General features: G+C 42.2%; 1 protein-coding gene across 1 annotated transcript; it reads right to left on the minus strand.

Annotated features, from left to right (window-relative positions):
• Nucleotides 1-221: 221 nt before the first annotated feature.
• Nucleotides 222-14,423, minus strand: mmp2 (matrix metallopeptidase 2). Its single transcript, XM_047580633.1, has 13 exons — nucleotides 14,113-14,423; nucleotides 13,693-13,919; nucleotides 12,797-12,945; nucleotides 12,026-12,154; nucleotides 11,114-11,287; nucleotides 10,338-10,511; nucleotides 9,451-9,624; nucleotides 9,123-9,278; nucleotides 8,887-9,013; nucleotides 4,932-5,068; nucleotides 4,303-4,462; nucleotides 3,906-4,015; nucleotides 222-1,369 (listed from the first exon to the last, which is right to left on the minus strand). The coding sequence occupies exons 1-13, from the start codon at nucleotides 14,266-14,268 to the stop codon at nucleotides 1,266-1,268; spliced, it is 1,977 nt and encodes a 658-aa protein (XP_047436589.1). The 5' UTR covers nucleotides 14,269-14,423; the 3' UTR covers nucleotides 222-1,265.
• Nucleotides 14,424-18,914: the final 4,491 nt, after the last annotated feature.

Consider the following 18,914-nt stretch of genomic DNA (forward strand, 5'->3'; position numbering starts at 1 on the left):
TTAAATATTTACAACATTTAAATTCTGCTTAAATGACTGCCATCATGACAACAAGTAAACATGAATATAAACATGAACCCTGGCAGAGTCATTCTGCTTGGATTGTTAACACTTTAGTTGTGAAATGTGTATTTCTGGTGTAGTAATACTTTGAATTCAGAACTTGTTTTATTTACTTTTATACATTTAGGATGGATTTAATGAAAAGGTCGAGGCCCGTGTAGTTTATTATATTGACCATCTTTATTAACGACAGTAACAAAGTGCACAAGCATTAAAAACCACACAATGACTATACTGTTAAAACCCAGGAAAGAAAAAAATAATATATTTTTATTAAAAAAAAAAAAAGATAATCAAACAATACTACTGCGGTACTCTTGTCATGATTCCATCATGCAGCAAACCTATACAGCCTCTAGAGGCAACCTGTGCCATTAATCCTTCTGTACCATAAGTGAAGGGAAATGCAGCGTGGAGTTGCCATGGCAATAATTTGGTCTCCATACTGTGCAGTTCCCTTGTACAGTCCTATACAAAGTGCTAACCAAATGAAGAATAATGTGTGCCTGCGGATACTACTTTCTGACATCCAGTGGATACCAAGTCGCCCCACCAGACAGTTACACAGAGTATAAAATATATGTATATAGGACTATATGCAAAAAGCAGTCTCTAAAAGCACCATTTTCGGTCACATCGTGCAAATTCATTTTTTTCAAATGTATTGCACAACAATCAGAAAACAAATTAAAACGGATACATTTATAAAATTGCATTTAGTATACTGGACATAGACGTACTTCCAAGCCAACATGAATTCATTGACAGCCTTTCAGAATCAATTTTGTATAAAACGGCAATATCTCACAGCACAGCATCGCACTGCGTTCAATGCAGTGTGGACATACCTGATGTCTGACTTTTAAAACAAATGAACAGAAAAAAATACATAAGAACAACATAACAGGGGGTACATGTTGTGACAAATCTGCATCAGCATAACAAATGTCAAAATCACACAGAAATATAGCAAACATCCAGTTGTGTATGTTCAGCCTGTCTAGAGGGTCAAAAGCTGGAGACTGGTTATACAGGCTGGAGGGACATGTGCCCCACGGAAGCGTGCAGAGTTGCCAGGATAAAAAACTTACAACAGTGTGCACTGCGGCGACCTTAAGTTGTGTGCGATACTACGACAACGCCCCCGTGAGCCGAGGCCGTCATCGAGGGCATTGGTCATTTGCGAGGCGTTTTGGGAGTGCTCAGCAACCCAGCCAGTCCTTTGTGATTTCTCCCAGCTTGACAATCTTCAAGCTGCTGTCTTCTAGTTTGAAATAGTGGCTGCCTTTGAAGAAGTAGCTGTAATCTGTAGAAGGCGAGCACAGTACATCGAGTTAAAATATTCATATTTAAACACAAATGTAAACATATATTTAAACAAACATATATGTGAACATGAAAACAACCAAAGTGACAAAATACCCAATCGGGCTCAGAGTCGAGCCTCGCTCTTTCTGAATTATGCTAATCGGGAAGCATACAGAGGTGCTTCTGTGGCGGGTCACAGACTTGCCTTATATAAATATGTTTGTGTGGGGAAGGGGCTATTGGGTGCTCACTGTAGTGTGTGCATGTTAGCAATGGAAAAACCCCAGGTTGCTAGCCATAGGCACAAATCTGCACAAGCACCACTAACCTCAGGGATACATGGCTGACGGTCTCAGCAGAAGTTTACTGGTGGTGTAAATTCACCACTGATTATGTCTTGCACGATGCCATTTCCTCCCGCAGGCAAAACGAACATAAACTCCCATGTGTTATTCACTCACAGCAAATTAAATCATTGCGCAACCAAGATAGAGCAACTGTACTCTCCCACTGACTGTCTCCTATCATCATCGAACCACACATCACTCCCTGAATTTACAACTACTCCCTTTTGGTCTGTTTTATTTCTCCACATTCTGTTTTCAGTCGGTTCCTCTAAACAGTTCATTTCTGGTTAAATGGCGTCATTGATGGTTGGGTTCTGGTATATGAGGAGTTTTACTGACATGGGCACAGTGCCAGACCCACTCGATAGAGAGAGACGGGATTTTGCTGCAATGTTATGAAAAGGAATGCAACACTAGTAAAGTAGCTCACATAAAAACAGCAGTGTTGTTATTGAGACCTAACAACCACCCCCACAGAAAACCTTTTCTACCAGCTTTAGGATTCAAACAAAGGGTTAGGCCCAGGAAGCCTTTTTTAACTGTGATCTGTGTTGGCTTATATCTGCACATTTTTTATAGATAGTTTTCAGACTGACTGCTACATTAGTGTAGTATTTATTCAGTGCGTAAGGCAGACCGACTTCACTGCCAACATTTTTTTTGTGGTGGAAATGCTCCAGCAAGGAGCTGCCAGGCAATTCAAATTGGATGTGCTTTAAGTGATGGAGGGATGGATGGATGGATGGATGGATGGATGGATGGATGGATGGATGGATGGATGGATGGATGGATGGATGGATGGATGGATGGATGGATTTATGGATGGAGTAGAGTAACTGCAAAAGAGTCAAACGCATCTTCTGAGTGGAGTTGAATGTGTTAAGAATGTCTCTAATTGGTTGTGAGACCATCCAATTGCTAAGTTTTTCTCTCTTTAACAGTTGAAACACGCTCAATAATGAAACCTGTTCAGTCTGTTATCAGACTCATATTCTGATAAGAAATTAGTGTGGTTGCTCTTAATCCTGTTATTTCAATAGTTATATTTAAATTATCTAAATTGTCACAAAGTCACTGTCACTGTTGTTAAAGTTGCACTTTACTGGTAACAAAAGCTCTGTAACATTATATGACTATGGGCATGTCAGCATTCAGGTCAAAGCACTTCTGTTTTAAAGCTATGAGCTACAAAGTTACAAAATCGTCAAGAGTGGCCACTTAAATTCTTTAAGAGTTGTTGAAGTGTTGATAACTTATTGACATTGTTATGTTGTCATCTGTTTGATGAAACTGACATACTAACACGTGATTTGTTGGTGTTAACCCAACTTTCGAACACTGAAAAAAGCCATCTCAGCTTTGTGCCTCCCTGGCTAGTTTCATATTGTGTCTGAAACATACCATAACCATGCTGGTGTTGCTGTACACTCATAGTTTTGGCATAATGTAATCATTGGACCTAAAACATAGACTGTAAATAGAGATGGACAGTGGAACAGCTGTGAAGCTAAAGCAAGTAGAGCTCCTCCTGATCACTGGCTGCTCCACATTAGTGAATGGGATTTGGGCCAAACTAAAACACTAAAGTACACATCAAGTTTTTATTTCAGTTAGGTATCTGATGCTATAGAAACAGGATGTGGCCTCATGATGATTACCAGTTGCCATGCTAACTGTCCCATAAAGCAGTCCCCTAGGACCATGAGAGTAGGAAAAAATAAGTAAATAACTACAGTATATAATCCAACATTTCTTTGTAAATGGTGGCGGTAGAGCAGTAATGATCAAAACATAAGTGAGTCTAGAGGAATTGTGGGAGGCTTATCAATAACACAGCTCCACTCGCGAAACGTACTGCACAGACTCACAAGATGGCGCCACCCACATCCCCAGAAAAGTTAAGTCAATTGGGTCAATCCAAGGAAGTGGGGGTGCATTGACCATATTTATATACAGTCTATGGCTTAAAACCAGTGCTGCTTGTAAGTTAGAGTGAAAAATATTATGCTTTAGATGTATGACATACTTCAGAAAATGGTTTACAGTAATGTCAGTATAACCTGTGGCAAAAGACCATGCAACAACCATTTAGCCTCATGCAAGTCATTTCATACACAGTATTTTTCAAATTATACAGAAGCTCTTAAAACACAAAAAAATAAAAAAAATAAAAAATAGAGATATTACCAATGCCATTAAGACTGAAGGCAGCGTCGATGCCATCTGGGATACCATTCCAGGACTCAGCGATAAGTTTTGGGAAGCCAGCGTCCATTCTCTTCCTATCTTCGTCATATCTGCACACAAAACAAATACAGTGCACAATTTAACAAGTATTCCAGAGTTACCAGAAACACATACTTCCCCTTGGAGATAAAACACTAAACACACGAGCACTGTGAATTCTGATGTTGTGTAAGCACTAACAGAGCTTCACGGTGCAGTTTGACTCACACCTAACTCAATCCAGACGCAGATTCCGCAATAGTGCAACAAGAGGCAGTGGCATCAACAGCGCAAGCTAATGTGAGTCATACAGTGGGTGTAAACTCATAAGTGCTGTTTCAAGTTTCCCTCTCCTTACCGCCAGAATTTGTCCCCAGCAAACAGATAAGTCTTCTGGTTCTTCCTAAAGTTGAAGGCGGCGTCGATTTGCTGCACGTCCGTGGGGAGCTCGAGGCTGGAGAGTCTCTTGGGGTAGCCTCTCTCCAGCTGATCAGCTTTGTAGACCCACATCTCGTTGCCTGGGAGAGAGGAAAAAGTTAAATAATCACACAACCGCAGCTCAAGTAATTCCAGATACATACTGTATGCTATGCTAATTGGAAAGTATTTTAACACAGGACCTTCAAATCAATGTTTTATCCATTTTCATAATGAGATCATCTCTCTGTGTTTGTATTGTGCAAATCTCATCAGTATTCAGGAAAGCTGTCATATTAGTAAAATGCTGGGAATGCTTCATAAACCACTAATAACTATGGTGGAATATCTCAATGTCCCAAGAGTGCACACCGCAAACAGAGAGAGCTCAGCCAACATTCCTGCTTCTCCTAAAGTTTCAGGTTGAAGAAATGGCTGACCATTAAGGGAAAGGCATCCAAGCGGTAAAATAGCGAAGAAGTCTCTTTATCACTCATTGTAAGTGGAGCTATATACCATTTAGAATGATCTGAACTGACTGTGTTTTTTCACAGTTTTCTAGCAGTGTACCTGAGAAGAAGACCGTTTTTTCCTCCAGTGGGTTTTCGTAAGCTGCATCTATCTTGCCAGGCAGGTCAGGCCAGTAGGTGGCCACGAGCATAGGGCCGTTGGGTTTGCTTCTGAAGTTGACTGACCTGAACAGGAACCTGGCAGAGAAAGAATGAGTGGGTGAGCGACCGTGAGGTAGATGAGGTGAAGATGAACTGAGGGAGAGAGTGAAAGATGAACTGACGGGGCCGAAGTGAGGGGAGAGAGGGAGTGTGTGTGTGTGTGTGTGTGTGTGTGCAATGGGGGGTTTAGCTTAGTGCAAGTGCTTCACTGGCCGAGCCAGCCACAATGGCCTGATTCATGAGCATCTGGTTCTCGTTAGGACTGAGGCTGGAGACGCCAGCGGAACAAGACCCATCTTGCCCGGATTTCCAATACACAGCTGCACAACAACAGCAGCTTCCCAACCTCTTTTCCACTGACCTATTTTTTAGAAGGAAAAAAGATCTGCCGAGTGAAGTTGCCGATTAAAGTCAACGAACGCACATGAGCCGTGTACATACATGACACATGCCCCGTGCTACGTTTATCAGGATGAAAGATGAGACATGTTCCAGTCGCAACTAACCGCGTATGAATTTCATTACTTTAGCCATGCTCTTTGCTAAGTTCGTGTCATGCACCAACAACGTCCAGGCGGTTTTCGGTCTGTATCAGAGCTTTCATTTAATCCTTTCCTCCCTTAGTCCTCTCTTCCTGTATGTATTCAATAAAAAGGGGGAAAAAACTTTTTGCCTCTGGGCCTGTGAAAAGGACGGATTTGCAGGATTTGGCGAGAGATGTCTTCAAATAACTGCAAATGTTTTAGATTTTTGAATGTGTTTCAGTTTTGTTGTCTTACTCTTATTCTTGAACTTTATGAATATATTAAGCAGCCAAAAAAGCAGCATCTATTACCTTTATCTTGCATTTATGCATTACACTTTGAGTAGGAGCTGCTGTAAGGAAAAGTAATTTTCCCTTGGGATCAATAAAGTAATTCTGATTCATTTGTTGTTGTAACCTTGTTATGACTGTGTATTTATGTGGGTAGTCGATTATTTTATGATGCGATAACGCATCATAAAAAAAGCAGTGCAATGCTCAAATGTATTTTATGTATCACACAAGTTTTATAGGACATTTTTAAATAATGTTGCACATGTGACTTCCCATACATGGACTAAAATATAAAACATGCTGTACTGACCTAAAGCTCCCATTATAACAGTTCTACACAGTCATTAATTATACATATTTACATTCGGTATTTATCTCACTGTTTGGTCGTTTTGATCTGCAGTGGGCAGAGTTGCGTACACAGAATAATAGTATCACAGAAAACTGATACACGCATGCAGTGAGTGTTGACCTCATCTGTTCATTAAAAAAGCCTGTAAAAACAAGACTACAGTCTTTTGAAGCAATTTTTCATCAGCATGTGCAAAACTCCCAGGTAACCAAGCCTAACGCTGTATGGTCTGGCATTGTGTGGAAAACTACCCATGCTGTGGCTGTGTGCAGTGTACCAGAACTCAATTTTGAGTGAGTGAGAAGAGGTTGAATTTGTTTGGTTTTACCATAGATAGACACACCTTTTGCTCTTCTGGAATCCAATTAGTCAGAAATAAAGCAAAGTTGCAACAGCAAAAAAAAAAAAAAAAAAAAAAAAAAATTTAGAAAAAAAGGATTACCAGTGCACATTGCAAGCAACTTCTAACTCTTCTTGGCTCTGTTTTGTATGCAAGCACCTGAGCCTGAGACTGTATGTCACTTTGATTGGATCTAATCAGCAGGGTGGCCAAACTGTTACTATGAGACAGACATTATAATTGCCCTCTCCTTAAGCCTCCAGGCAGACAGATACTTTATGCTGAGCTCAGGGAGTGCTCCAAGCATTACTCACGGCTTCATGTCAAGATTTGTCCGACATCATAAATTTGCTGAGTCAGAACAAAGACAGATTCCACTTTTACAGTGGGATAGTCAAGTGAGCTTTAGCCCCTGAGCCCAGAGGGCACCGCTCTTTCTGTGAAGTTACAAAACCTCTCTGCCGCATAAAAAGCCCGACGTGGAACTTTAGCTCATTAAGTCAAATCAACAGGTCCACACTGAGAAATAAGGCGCTGCAAGTTCACTTATGTGCATTCGGTTCTCTCTAAAATTTTACTTAGAATTTCAGTTTTGAATTTGTGATGCATCAAATTAAAAATTACTTGAAACCTCACACAGCGCGTTTGTCTGAGCCGATTAATCTGCTGAGCATGGTCAAACATAAAGCAAACATACAATGAGCACACAAAATTTTAATCTAGTAACTGTAGTCTGCAGCTTTGACTGCTTTGAGCTTTGACATATTTTAGCCGGGTTGTGATGGTTTAAACATCTGTTAAAAGAATCACTTTGCAGCTAACAAAAAGAGACACAGTCCTCGAACTCAAACAGGGAATATAATCATCGTCGAGGCTGCTGCTACCCCACAAGTATTTACATCTGCATAGAGTAGTTAACGGTCACAGGATAGAAGATGACATATGTTTATCTTTTCATTTCTGTCTGAATCTTTAACCCGCTAGAACTTAGAAGAGAAATCAGTTCCAGCTCAGCTCCATTTACAGCAACTGGGCCAAAATTTCATGGTCCGCAGAGCGCTCCGGCAGTTTCTGTGCTGCCGCGTCGATCAACTGCAACTGTGTGGAAGGGAGCCACAGCGAGGTGAAGAGTAATTCTGCATTAAAAGCAGGACTTGTGAGCAAGACTGTGGCTTGATTCTCCCAGTTTCTCACTCAAGGTTTTCAGTGAGGTGAACCAAGCTGTGAAAGAGTAGACTCTCGCACGGTGGTCTGCAGGCCTATTTGTTTTGGACAATTTTCCAAAACGGCCTCAACAGATGTACAGCTCTGTTACCCTTGAAATTAAAAAGACTCAGCGCGGCTACAATGTTATTTGTGTCTTGTATCAGTTCCTTTACTGCCATGTCATTGTTTTTCCGACTATCAGGGGAATTTGTCGGTAACAAAGTTCAGCTGTGGTGAAGAAATGGTCACCTTCCTGTGGGAAAGTGCACTGACTCACAAAGGCTGTTGCCTGAACCACAGCACTCCGTGGAACTCCTCTTCCACACAGGGTCAGCCAGTAGACATGCACTAAGCTTACCAGACTTTGGATTCACTGGCGCCGGTGGAGAGAAGCACTGCAGACTGTGTTTATGAGTGATGACTATTTTGGTTGTCACTGTATGATTGGGAGAATAGTCTGCGTCTCGCTCTCACTAATTGTCCCGTCATGACACGAGCATTTAACGCGCAGCGTCCAAATGGCACAAGGCTGCGATATGAGAAACGATAATTTACAAGAAACCTCATGTCAAACTGCTCATTGTTTGCGGGGAAGTGATTATGAAACTGGTCGGTGGCTGCTCTGTTTCGGTTACAGCAGATAATAAAATGAGAAGGAGACTGTTGGGTTTTGTTTGTCACTCTTTCCATACATCATTATCAGGATACTCAACCAGGCTTTGGCAGTGATGATATCATCACATTTTGAGATGCACAGATCCAGTGGTAACATTATGAATTGTACATTTAAGCACCTTGTTGAGACTAATGGACTGTTTGCTGTTATTCCCAATAACCGTTCAGTATAAGTGTAGACTATATTTATTCTGAATTTTCTCAAAAAATCCACAACTCTGTGCGACTTAATTGCCAACGCATCAATGAATACAGAGGCAGAGCAGCAACTTTGGCGTTCTGTGAGATAAAATTACTGTTTTGGTCAACAGAGTCTGGTGCCTTTGAAGGGAGTGATGTAATGGGTTCTGTCCCCTTACAGACAAGCCTGTCTGGCCACAGTTTAGACCTGTGACAAAAGTATAGTACACATATGGAGGTTTTAGACGACTAAAATACACAGTGCTCCCGGTTGAAATGAGTACCTGTCTTTGAAGAAGAATGTCTCTCCTCTGATTTGTGCTACAGCATCAAAGATGACTGGCTCCCTGCAGATGTCCATTGGAGTGACAGGACCCTGGGTTGGAGGCAAGGGCTTGCCTGTTGCCGGACCTGTCAAAAGATTTACACTAGTATTTAACCTCTGAGAGGAGTTACCCAGCCATCTTCGTGTGAGGAAATCTTATTTTTGTGTTAGGCCTCATATTGCAAATCCTCTCACCATAGAGCTCCTGGATGCCTTTGATGTCATCGTTGGACAGTCTGAAATCTTTCGTGAAAGTGTAAACCGGGGCCATCAATGCTCCGGGGTCCTGAGAGTGCTCCAAACCAAGGGCATGGCCAAACTCATGGGCGGCCACCAGGAACAAACTGTAGCCTAGGAAGAAGTCAGTATAAATGAGTCCAGTAATACAGGTTTGTTGTACAACTAATTTCAGAAATTCAGACTGTATTTTCCTGCTTGGTGTGAATGAGCTTGAAGTTAGAGCCGGAAAACGTAACACGAGAACAAGAATTGTCCACAAAACTACAGGTCAGTGCCTTTATACCTTGGTCGGGACAGAAACCCCATTTGCGGTCATCATCGTAACTCTTGGTGGAAGCGCACCACATCTTGCCGTCGCTGCGTCCAGAGGAGGTGCAGGAATCATAGCTGTCTCCCAGAAAAGTGAAAGGGAAGACACAAGGGCTCCCTTCAGCATTTCCTCCCACTGTTGACATCGCTGGAGACAGAAACAAAAGGGCTTAACTGTGAAAGTGAAATGTGCAGTGAACGCACTTCACTTCGTTGCGCTATGAACTCGTTCAGCTGCCAAAATGTTTCCCCAGAAAAGTTTGTTTTGTATATTGTGAAATGAGCACAGATGCTGTCGAAAACACTGCCATGAAAGCAGCTGGCAGAACACGTAACATCAATACCTAATCCACTGGGCGCCGAACCAGAAAGCACCCGCCCACATTGATTTCCTTTCAAAGAGAGATCATTTTCAATCTGGCAAAACTTGCTCTTCGGAGATTTTCGTCATAATTTCTTATTCGGCACAAGCGCAAGGCTCCGCGGCAAAGCTACATTTCTAATCAAATTAAAAACAAATGAAAGGCCTAACGGTTGTTTAATGGTTTGTACCTCCCCCTGTCTATATCTCTCTCAACCCCTCTACCTCAACCCTAAAAGCAGTCCCACTGACAGAATGGAAAATAAGCTCTGCCACTGCACATTAAAATACTTTCACAGCCATTTAGTCGACCGCGAGCAAGACCGAAAACCCCAGCTGGAGGATTCCTGTCGACCCACACATGGCAGGGCACCATACATTGCACATCAAAATAAACATAAAATGTACTATATGAAGACACTCGACCAGTATGAACATATGTGGTATGTGAACATTTTCAAATGGCAGAAGATCGCTAGCAGACAGTAGATGAAACCTACCAGTTTCGGGGCAGAAGCCGTAGGTTTTGTCGCTGTCGTAGTCCTCAGTAGTGGCGCACCAGCGGTAACCATCATCCCTGCCTTGAGTGGTGCAGCTGTCGTACTTCTCCCCCTGGAAGGTGAAAGGGAATTTGCATGGAGCACCCTCTGCATTTCCACCCAGGGTGAAGAGCACTGTAAAGATACGCAGTGTCATACATATCGGTATGTGCCCGGCGAAGAAGAGAAATTCAAATAAAGGAAACATTTTTTTTTGTTTTCTTTTTTTTACTTCAACACAAAAGCTTGAGCTCCAGCAGAAACAGGCCTCACTCATGTTTCCATCATATAAAACAACTTAGTACATGTGTACTTTGGCAGTTGGTTATAATGGGCGCGTGATCGTGTTAGTACCATGGACAGCAACATAACACAGATAAACAAAATGTTTGACAAAGCCGCATGTTTAAAAGTGGGGCAGTGACTTGGAAAAGAAATGTTCCATAATCCACTCCGAACAAAGACAACACTCTCCTGGCATACTGTTCAACCTACTTTCTTCTCATCCAAACTCAGCAGAGCTGCTTTGGATATAGCGATAGTTTGATATGAAGTACTGCTTTGCCAGTACTGAAGCACTGCCTTTCTTTCTTTACCAAACTGCAAAATGCTCAATAAGATGCAAGTAGGGCATGATAACAATGAGGTTACGGTTGCGTGCGGCCACAGAATCGTAAAACTTCACAAACACACGAAGGCAAGATCTGTGAGGAGGCATCTAAAAAGGGGAGTCTTACATTCGTGAGGGCAGAAGCCGTATTTGCCGTCCTCATCAAAGTTGTAAGTGGTGGAGCACCACAGGAAGCCGTCGTCACGGCCCTGAGACGTACAGCTGTTGTACTCGGTGCCCATGAACAGGAAGGGGAATTTACAGAACTCTCCGTCGGCATTGCCAAACTTCACCTTCACCACTGTGAAAAAAAGGATAAAGACTCATAATGAGGCTTTTTCATGGGTAAACTCCTTTACTATAAATCATCATTACCATCAGCCGTTTCTCTGGAACCATAATTTTGCAATTGAGGTTGGGGTTTGTGAAAGGACCAAATAAAACACCAAACGGCATAACGTAAAATCCTCATGATTTGTTATGTAAAAGAATGAAAAAGGAGGCACATTATAAAATACGACAACAGGTCATCTTAGATCTCTGTTCTGAGATTTTTTTTTTTTTTGGACCACAAGGCAGGAAAAATAGGTTTATAGATTATTTCTGCACAATTATAAATCCATACAAAGGATATGAATAATGGAAAATATCCTGAGCAGAACTATCTGGGTCAATGCTTGTGCAGATACAAATGTGTACAGTGCAACTGAGACTTTTGTTTTCTATTCAGCTTCCAGATGGCTGTGGTTTGTCATATCAAGTGCCAGAAAGTTCACACAAAGTTAAGACAATCAAAACAAAGTATCTGAAAAGGAAAAAAAAAACGGTATCAATGTCAAAAGCTCATCTGACGTCTGTTAAAGATGATAAATCATATAGATCCCTTTTATTGCTTTTTAATTACGAACATGCATGTATCTTGAAGCACCGTGATACAAATAATCTATTAATGAACAAATCAGAAACAGTTGGAGTCAACAAAAGAGTAGAGTTTATGCAGCACACTTGTTTTGTTTTTGTTTTTTTCTGTCTCCTTTACCTTGGCCGTCTCCCAGTGTCCACTGCTCGTCATCATCAAAGTGGGAGTCGCCCCCAATTCCTGGCCCAGGGGCAAAGGCGTGAGCCAAGAGGCCATCCTTACCATCAAAGGGGTAGCCGTCTCCGTGCTCTGTTGGGAATATCAGTCAACAGGAAGAAGAAGAAGAAGAAAGGAGATTTAAAACCCGACGTGTGGAGCTACGGCCTACTTCCTGACACGAACCAAAGTTTGTGTTTCACATCATCTGAAGTGGAAAGCTTTTGTTTGTGTTCCTCCATAATTACTGGATTATTTCTCAACAGGGTCAGCTCTGGCTAGACGGACTGATATTATAACACTGTGAGTAAATAGCGAATGGTTATTTTAGCTGGAGTGACTGGGATGGCCTGCGTTAAGACCGCAATTCCCACTGTTTTATGAAGTGGCCCTGAAATATAACATGACAGGGTGCGGAGTCACTGCAACAACATGACAACATGTAGGTTATTGTTCCTTTACACTTAATCTACGGGGTAGTGTTCATCTGTTTCCTGGTTATTGGAGTACTTACAACAAAACTCTTTTAACGTTAAAGTGGGACTTCATTTGTGTGCCAAAAACCCAAAGAGAGTTATACTAAGAAGGGTGTTTTGAGGACATATAAGTCTCATTTGTTCATGACTTCATTTTTGAATTTCAGACATTCAAGTGACTGCAGATGTTTTTTAGATGTTTTTTTTTCCATATGAAATATGGTTTCTATATATTTTCCCCTCTATACACAAGGCATACCATTTCGACCAAAGTTGATCATGATGTCCGCCTCGCCATCCATGATGCGGGTGAAAGTGAGCGGCGTGACATCACTCCAAACTTTGAAGGCCCTGAAGAAAGCGTCGTTGATGACTTCCTCGTCCAGGTCAGGAGTGTGACCCAGGATTCTAGACAGTGTTCAGAGAATACAAATGAGACGGGTAGAGAAAAAGAAAAGCGACAGCTCTTTGAGTGGTGCGTTTTGCAGCACATGTAGGCCTATCACTAGATCTCCCTTCTCTCCTAAGTATCATGGAAAACGAGTTGGCCAATAACACTCTATGAGTCATCTGCGAAAGTGCTTCCTGAAACAATGTTCATCTGGCCGCAAAGCCTGCTTCTCTGTCTGTCGTTTTCCTAAAAAACAGTCTTAGATTTCGTAGTTGTTGTTGCCTTTGGCATGCAGTCTTCCTCACAAACACGCAGGCAGACGGGCTGGAATGATCAGGACACACAAAGCCGCAGATATAAATAAACTAAGTCCACATTGTTGCAGACCTCAGAGCATAATGAAAACAAAGGACCTGACACATACTGCGAAGGAATGCTGGTGTTAGCAAGACATGATGAGATGCAAGCGCTTTGGACTGTGTGGATGGGGGTGGGGTGAGCTGGAGTCTGAGGAGCGGGTGGATGAGCTCAAGGGGTCAGGACGGGTCAAGTATTATTTCTCAATGTTTTTCTCAGCCGCTTTGATTTATGGGTGGGAGGGGTCAAGACTTGCAAACATCATCCTGTACAGTGAAGGAGGATGCATCTGAAATGACCCAGTTCTTTCGTAAAACCTATGTGACCTATATGATATCATTATTTAGGCACTAATCTCATCTGAAAACATCCCAGAAATGTGTAGGTACTGATGTTAATTCTCTGACCTGTATGTGATGTCGTTCTTCTGCCACATGGGTTTCCTGTGGAAGAAGTTGTAATTGGCCACATCTGGGACGCCACAGCGGGGCTTTTTCATGATCTCCACAGTTTTGGCATCGATCTCTCCCGTTTCTTGCAGAGCGAAGAACTTTTGCATTTTCTTCAGGGTGTCTTTGAGTACCATAAGGTTACATCTGTCTTGTGGGCATCCATAAAACTTATTCAGATAGTGCTGAGGGGGAGACAAAAGTGGTTTAAAGTAGCGTAAAACTAATAATATTTACAATAAATAGAACTACTTCCCTAAAGTTCTTGTGCGTCGTGCGTAAAACCCAAATTCAACACTGCATGACTCGCTTAGATGTATTTTCACATGCAAAAAGCAAAAAAACAAAAAACAAAACAAAAAAACTAACAGAACTTACCAGAGCAACTTCTTTGTCTGTTTTTGGTGTAGTGTCGTCTCCGGGAAACCTGATAATAGGAGAAGGACGCGCATTTGCTACTTGAAAGGCGATGAACTGCAGCAAAAACACTTTAAGAACAACCCGACGACAACTAAATATCGTCGGAGACCCCATTTTTCCTCCGCTTAACAGTACTTTAGGTGTGGTGAATGCCGTTCGCTCTGAGCAGCAGTCCTCTAAGCCCCGTCAGTCTGTGTTGCCTCAGCTCCTCTGGAGTTTTTTTTTTTTTTTTTTTTTTTTTCCTCCTTAACGGGACATCCTGCGCCTCGGCTCTATGAACTTTTTCAGTTTTGCTTGCACATGCACTTTTTCCCCTCGATGCTTTCTGCGCAGTCTCCAGGTTGGGAAAGGGGAGCGAATGGGTGGGGGCCCGCAGAGCGAATACGTGATGATGCACTTGTGGTTACTTTTCTCACTCATCCGTGTCCATACAAGACTAAAAGCTTAAGATGAGAGCAGAGGACGTTTTTGACAAACTAACAAAAATAAATTAAACACCGCCCCAAAAAGTGTAAATTGGTCAAATAACTCAAATGATGCCTGCCAGTCTTCCTTTTTGTTTTGAATGAGGGCATGGCCCAGTGTTTAGCATTTTTGCAAAATTGTACAAGTCTCGAAGTCAAGCGATGAAATAATTGCCCATAGAAACAGCCTGCTTGCGACTTTTCTGTTGAAAGGAGTGGGTGGTATTGCCTGCATCCTGCACATCTGTTAACATCTGTTAATTTCAGAATCCCTGATCTCCCACCATCTGGGGAAACTTTTTAGCCTCGCAGGGACAAGAAATGTCTAAAAGTCACAATAACACTTGCTCCATTTTGTCGAAATCTGTGGCGTAAGTTTTATTCCACATGCCACGAGGCTCTCCGCTGGATCAAAGGAAGGAGAATGAATCATTCTAATAAACTGATATCTCTCGCAACTACTTAAATTATGGAGCAGACATTTTAACAGTAGAGAACCACAGCGACACCCAGCTGCAGACGGGTCAAAAGTTATTTAAGGTGGTATGTTGACATCTGGCGGTGAGATGGGAAAACTGGCCCCTGTATCGGTCTGAAACTAAGTGCACCGATCAGCCCAGCAGTAAACCACCTTCCGATTATTGCGTAAGTCTCCCTTGTGCTTCTGAAACTGTTGTGACTCACTATAGGCCTACTGAGGGTGCCCTGCAGTGTCTGGCAACAGAATGTTCTAAGTGTTGACCTTTGGGTCTTAATAAATCCATAGAAAAACAGATTATTTTCACTGATCGTCTGCACATGAAAATTCAAAGTAAAAGGACAAAATATTTAATACTTAAATTTAACCATTTGCAAATTAAATATTTACATCTTGTTGTCAAATTATTCTTGAACACTGCAGATTTTAAGATAATACCCAGAAGGCACCCAGAAATGTTCTGACTTGCATCGGCGCGTTCAGAATTGTCGCCCTCTGGTGGTTAACACACGCCTAGCACCACTGTCTGTTCCGTGGAGCCAGTCTCCTTTGCTGGCGTGTAATCTGCTGCATAGATTTAGGATTTATTCTAACTCTCTTTGACATCTCTTTGTTTCCGCTCTCATACTGGATTACACTGCACAGCATAGAGCAGACTCTTTAATAGAGAGAGCTGAAGGACTTTTTTTGCAAAGAGATCTGACAGATGGATAGCTCGCAAACAGGATTTTGTGGTATATCTAGCAAAGCAATTTCCCTTCCCTTTAGCCAGAGTACAGTTAATTTTTCATAGCCGGGGCTGCTGTTGGTGGTTGCAGAGTGAATTTAACATCCATTTGCCAACAATATCCAGGGCCTGTCACTTTGGAGCAGGAGGTTTATTTCATGCACTGATACATGCTGCCATCTCCTCTAACTGACACACTCGCAGTGATCTCTCGCAGAGCTGGGGGAACAGAATGGCTACCTATTAAATGTACATGGGGCTGCCTCTCCAAATAGAAAACGCTGAGATGTGAAAAGTTGAGCCATGGCTACAGTAATTGAATGCCTTTGTGCATATGAATGCAATTTTGCGGAAAGTGGCATAAAGAGATTGTGATGATAAGGTTTGATTTGCATGTAAATTGTTTTCTTTTTCCCTGTGTCGAATGCTTAAGCTTTCTCCAGACTTAAGCCCCTCACAGTATGTGTGTGTGTGTGCGCGTGTGTGCGTGCGTGCATACGTGTGTGTTTCGATGAAATACTGTTGTCTTTTTGTGAAGTGGGTGTCTTGTTGCTGTTGATTGCAAAGTGCATCTCCTCCATTTGTATTTGTTTGTGGCTTAGATGGCTGATTTAAACACAATCATGGTGCTACACAATGCTTTATACAACTAGAGCTGATTTGTACTTCGGTGTTAACACCACAGCTTGCAAATCACACGTGTTGCCTTAGTTGGAAGCAATTTCCGTTTATAAATATTCATGATTTCATTGTATTTTTCAGTAGTTTCTACTTACGGAAGCAACTAAATGCAACTCTGCAGTATGCTTGCTCTGGTCGTACACCGCGCAAACTTGTGCCATTAATTATGAGCACGAGTGGGTTCCTTCATCGTGCCAGTGTGGCCTCCTCTTGCGACTGGGAACGGGACATTCTGGACATGAAGGCCAGTCGTATCAAGGCTCTCCAGCTGGCTGTGGATCAGCAGACCCACTGATTGACCCCAGTCCAGCTGAACAGATCGCAAACCTGGATGTCACCCTCCCCTCCCCCCTCCCCCCACTCCTCTGGCTCTGGACAGATTCTCTGATGGGTCATCAAACCAAACAGCCTGTATATGGCTGGCTAGCACCAAGGTCATGAATGACAAATATCACAGTATCCCACTGCTCTCCTCTCACTCCAAGTCGCAGCTTCTCAAAGTGTTGTAGGAAGATAGCGTGTTATGTTCGGCGCTCTCCGGTCCAGCCGTGAAAGCATAGTTAGTCTGAGTGCGTAGTTAAGACTGACACTGAGTGGTTTAGAATCAGTCTATTGGCATTGTTTGTTTTATGCGCTTTGCAGGAGTAATTAAGCAATGGTTGCTGAGTAAATGAATGCAGCAACAGCCCTGTCAATAAATCTGTTTCAAGATAACTTAATTTGGCTAAGCACTGTGTTACAGAATACTGTGACACATATTATATCACTCTGTTTGAAACATTCGGATGATGAATTATTGAACATAAATCCATTATCTTGAACATATTTTATTTATGAATGCACCAAGACACTGGAGGACTTTAACACTGCGGGGTAATTATTGTTCCACGTTGTGTCACCACTCTTCTCTCAGATGCAACTGCCAGAGCAAACGGCAATGAATCAAAGAATTGCGCATTTTGATTGACACTTCGTGTGTGCACAAGGCCCAAAGCGACATTAGCAGAATTGCTTTATTTAATGCTTTCTCCCTCATTCTGTTTCTCTTTTAGCACGCCTTGTAAACACTGATGCAATAATGCATTCCATTATACCGAGGAGAGGAGATGACTGTCTCGCGTGGCTCCTCTCCATCTCAATAATAGGTCAACAGCTGTATTTAAAAAATTAATCACATTCTTGGCAGTTGCAAAGGTTAGTCGCAATGCTCCGAGATGCAATATTGGAAGCTCAGATCAGCAGCAGGTCTCGGCGGAGACGCGGAAGAGTTGCCTTTGATGAGTACAGCATGTAAATGATTTGTGTGTGTTTATGGGACACAGGGCTGGCCCTGCCTCACTCCAAGACGGCAGCGTCGGCACCACTCTGTGGCAGATGTTGGCAACAGCAGACGAAAATAAGCAAGAGAGGGGAGGGCTGACCCCGCTGCAGCACTTCACAGTTTCTGTCCTCTACCGGCAGAATATTTGTCTTTCTCCTCTCCCAAACCATCTCTGTAGAAGCTGAATCCTTGGTTAAACTTGTTTTTGTTCTTTTATTTGTATTTGTCTTAAATCAGGATCCTGCATTCGACTTTCTGCTGTATTGTTTCTTGTATGGCATGTATGTACAGTATCTGAGCGATTTCAGTCTTGTAGAAGGTCCCGGTGCGTGTAATTTGAGCTATGAGTTTTCACAACTCGGGCCAGCCCGCTTGTTAATCCAGCGCTTCGTGATGGACACCGTATCGGCCTGTTTGTTTGTCTGATCTTTCTGAATTCAAATATTGATGCCTTTCTTACATCAAGGACAAATCAGTCTCAAAGATATCTCGAGGTAGGAAGACACGCATATGAAATATGAATGTCTACCTTGGATTGCTTTTAGTAACTCTGAAATATTCACAGTGGTATTTTGGAGTGCCGTGCCTCTTGCTTGTTGTGCGCATGCAGGCTGACACTTGGGGGATGAATTTTTTAAGTAAGGATCTGATTTGGTCGTCACAGTAAATGGATAGCCTTGATAAGTGAGGAACATCGGTACCTGGATTGTTGGAAGAAAATGAAATACTGCATGATGCAAGTGAGTGAAAGCAGTGCTCAAATGTCTGTCTTGTGCTCCTGACAGTTCTGCAAGCTGTGACAGACTATTAGCTATTATGCTGTTTGCAGTGGAAGCTTCCGGCTCTTCAGCAGTACTCCTTTTTATTTTGGAATGTAAACTACTAAACCCTTGGACAATTATTACTTAATTCTACCATTTCAATCTTCACTGGAACAATTTACTTGTAAATATTTTGGCTCATAATCTGAGGGTCCCACCTCAGCCATAGTTCACACATTAACACCATTTTTTTTATGCAAATTGTGATTTATTTTCCCTTGGAGTGTAATTAGGAATGAAAAAACAATCAGAAGGTAAGTAATTGTCC

The sequence above is a fragment of the Mugil cephalus genome, chromosome 3 (assembly GCF_022458985.1).
Source record: "Mugil cephalus isolate CIBA_MC_2020 chromosome 3, CIBA_Mcephalus_1.1, whole genome shotgun sequence".
Taxonomy (NCBI): Eukaryota; Metazoa; Chordata; class Actinopteri; order Mugiliformes; family Mugilidae; genus Mugil; species Mugil cephalus.

Coding starts and splice junctions, on each gene's coding strand:
- mmp2 (XM_047580633.1), bottom strand. CDS start 14,268: ATGGGGTCTCCGACGATATTTAGTTGTCGTCGGGTTGTTCTTAAAGTG. Junction 13,920..14,112: donor CAGACAAAGAAGTTGCTCTG/GTAAGTTCTGTT, acceptor TCTCCCCCTCAG/CACTATCTGAATAAGTTTTA. Junction 12,155..12,796: donor GATCAACTTTGGTCGAAATG/GTATGCCTTGTG, acceptor TATTCCCAACAG/AGCACGGAGACGGCTACCCC.